Genomic DNA, 3,156 nt, shown 5'->3' with positions numbered 1-3,156 from the left:
CACTGTCACTGAGGCAAGCCTCTGGTGGTTACTGAAAATTTTTTGCTCTCGCATGCCGTAGTCCCATCAGGCATTCGTACCTGCTGGTGCCAGTTCTGCTCACACCCACTGCCAGCGCCAGAGTCACTGCTCACACCCACTGCTGGTGCCCAGCACCAGCCCCAATCACTCGGCACTGTCAGCAGGTGCGAGTGGCAGCTGTCGGCCTCAATTGCCCCTCAGAGCTTCTTCATCTCCCCCTGCTCCTGTGGGGTGATCGGGGCCGCAGCTGCTGCTCACACCACTGACTGTGCCGGCCCTGCTCCTCCCCGCCGCTGGAGCCAGCCCCAATAGCACAACATCCAGCAGCCTTGCACCCCGCAGTTCCTTTTACGGTGCATGAATTTGTGCACTGGGCCCCTAGTTTATTAATAAGGCTATGTTTACCAACACCAGACTCTAGCACATTTTATAGTTATTAGATAACCACTCTCTATGTAATGTAATGGTTACTTTTGCTTTGTTAAATTAACACTTATAAAACACACATATACTCAATACTTGGTCTTATTCTCTCTTTATTCTAAGTAAATATATAAATAAATTAAAATACAATGAATTTTAAATACAGGCTTATTTTACTTTTTTAACTAGGGATTATAACATTTTATGCTTAGAACCGATTACAGTACCTTTCTCACACACTGTGGACATCTCAAATGCGTTGAGAGGACCCTTACCACACAGAAGTCCAGTGACCTAGAGCTCACAGCAATTTTAGGATTTGAGGGCACTCTAAAACTAAAACCACACATTCTGCATTCTGTGTGATGTTGCACAGTCAGAAAAATATCATATCCAGAGTCAATTTATCCTATCTACCAGTTTCTCCATCACAAAGAGTAGGGCAATGTTGGGATCAGGAGGAAAAATGAATGCAGGAAATATTCACAAATCCAACTATCCAGGTACATCTCAATCCCCTGTGCAACCAAGCACTCATGACTACTTTGCCATGAGACTAATAGGACTAGATGGACTTCTAACTGTGGAATGGCCTCCACCAATACATCCATGGGCAGTGTCTTTGGCAGGAGCCTCTGAAAAAAATAAATGTATTAATATCTACTCTTTTATGTAGAATACCCTGAGTACTCGCTGGCGGATCTGTGCAGTCTTCACCCCATAGACAAATGGATTGAGTGCAGGGGGCACAAGGAGGTAGAGTGTGGCCAGAAGAACATGAACATGATGGGGCACATGGTGGCCAAAACGGTGAGTGAGGAAAGAAAACATTCCAGGGACATAGAAGGCCAGGATGACACAAATATGAGAGCCACATGTACTAAAGGCCTTTAATCGGGCCTCGACCCCTGGTAACTTTACCACTGCCTGGAGGATGAGGGCATAGGAAATACCAATGGCCAGGACATCTAGTCCAACCACAAGCAGTGCCACTGCCAACCCATAGGCTCGATTCACTGTGGTTTCTGAGCAAGCAAGTTTTACCACGGCCATATGTTCACAATACGCATGGCCTATGACAGTGGCCTGGCAGAAGGTAAGTCTCCCCAAAAGGATAGGAAAGGGGAGGAGGAGGACTAATCCCCGCAGCAGCACTGCCATTCCAATGCGCCCTATGACCCCTGGATGCAAGATGGTAGAGTGGTGCAGAGGATGACATATGGCTACATAGCAATCAAGAGCCATGGCCACAAGTACACCTGATTCCATAGAAGAGAACGCATGAATGAAGAACATCTGTATCAGGCAAAGAATATACCCAATCTCATGGGCATCAACCAGGAGCACTGCAAGCATTTTGGGTGCAGTGGAGGAGGCCAGGACCAGGTCAATGCCAGATAGCATAGCCAGAAAGATGTACATAGGCTTGTGTAAGCATGGGTCAGTCCAGATGATGAAGAGGATGGTGACATTGCCCACGAGAGCAAAGAGGTAAAGGGCACACAGTGGCAATGCTATCCAGTGCTGGCTTTCCTCTAAACCTGGGATGCCAATTAGGAAAAAAGAAGGATGGAGAGGACTCCAGCTGGAATTACTAAGGGTCATCATGAATGGTGCAGAAAGGGGAGAGAGAAAAGAAACCAAAATCATTTCTCCATTGCTGGTGGGTTATCACATTGTCCAGACCTGGCTGCCATCTTCATGAGAAGAAGAAAGAGGCTTAAACTGCAACACAAGGGAATAAAGGGAATAAAGATACAAGGAAGAACATTTTCTTTTCTTGAAATAACTTTTTTAGAGATGAGACATCCTCATATCTGACTTAGCATAGGTCTCATTTCATGTACAGACATAAGTAAGCATATGCTGATTTTAGAGACATGTTTAAAGTCTGCCATTCAATTACTTGTAATTTGGAACTGTCTACTCAAAAGATTTTCTGTATTAACTCTTGGCATTATTGAACACTATAAATCAATCTGCTATTCTTCAAATGTTTCCCTCAGTTCATTGCATAGCACTCTACAATTGTTTCTTCTGTATCCCCAGTCTCAGCACCTTCTCCATCTACCTATCCATTAGTGAAACTATCCTTGCTCATTTATACCTCTCATCCCTTTCATCTAGTCACCAGTTCCTATTGAATTTATTTTTAAACCTCTTATATCTACTTCTTTTTCTTAACCCCCAATGTCACTGCCAAGTTCGCACTCCCAACTCCTCTTACCTGGATCATTTCCTTAGATCTCCCTGCCTTTGCTATTATACCCTTCCCAACCACTCTCCACCCTGAAGTCAGAGGGTTTTTCCTGAAATGCAGATGTCATCATGTCACATCTGAAGTTAAAATTCTTTACTGAGTTTAATCCATGAAAAAATACACATTTAAGACTGGCATACAAGATCGTCAAGAGTTATCTTATATAAAGTCTCTTATGTCAATATAGCTACTGTTATTAACATTAATAATAAAAGATCATTGACTTTGAGATCACTGGCCTCTTTCCTTTTCTCCTTGTCTTCATGAGCCTGCTTCTCTGTTTCAAACTTTTGCTATGTCTGTCTCGTCATGGTGTGATGCTAATTCAGTGTTTTTTACACCCCTATATTCACAAAGAGTACTAATTAAATAGGTGCTCTGATTAACTTTCTCCATGTGAGTCACCTCCTGGGCATTGAAACAAAAACTTGAAACTAGATATTTTTGTTTGT

At 43.3% G+C, this 3,156-nt stretch overlaps 1 protein-coding gene across 1 annotated transcript in view; it reads right to left on the bottom strand.

The window, feature by feature from the left end:
- The window catches only part of LOC102752583 (olfactory receptor 52L1), a 2,174-nt gene extending 125 nt beyond the window's left edge, over positions 1-2,049 (bottom strand). The window contains exon 1 of the mRNA XM_006770079.2: positions 1,133-2,049. Coding sequence (XP_006770142.2) covers positions 1,133-2,049 — 917 coding nt within the window. The remainder of the gene's footprint in view (positions 1-1,132) is intronic.
- Positions 2,050-3,156: the final 1,107 nt, after the last annotated feature.

The sequence above is a fragment of the Myotis davidii genome, unplaced genomic scaffold (genome assembly GCF_000327345.1).
Source record: "Myotis davidii unplaced genomic scaffold, ASM32734v1 scaffold484, whole genome shotgun sequence".
Classification (NCBI taxonomy): Eukaryota; Metazoa; Chordata; class Mammalia; order Chiroptera; family Vespertilionidae; genus Myotis; species Myotis davidii.
This window is presented reverse-complemented; position numbering and strand designations above follow the sequence as displayed.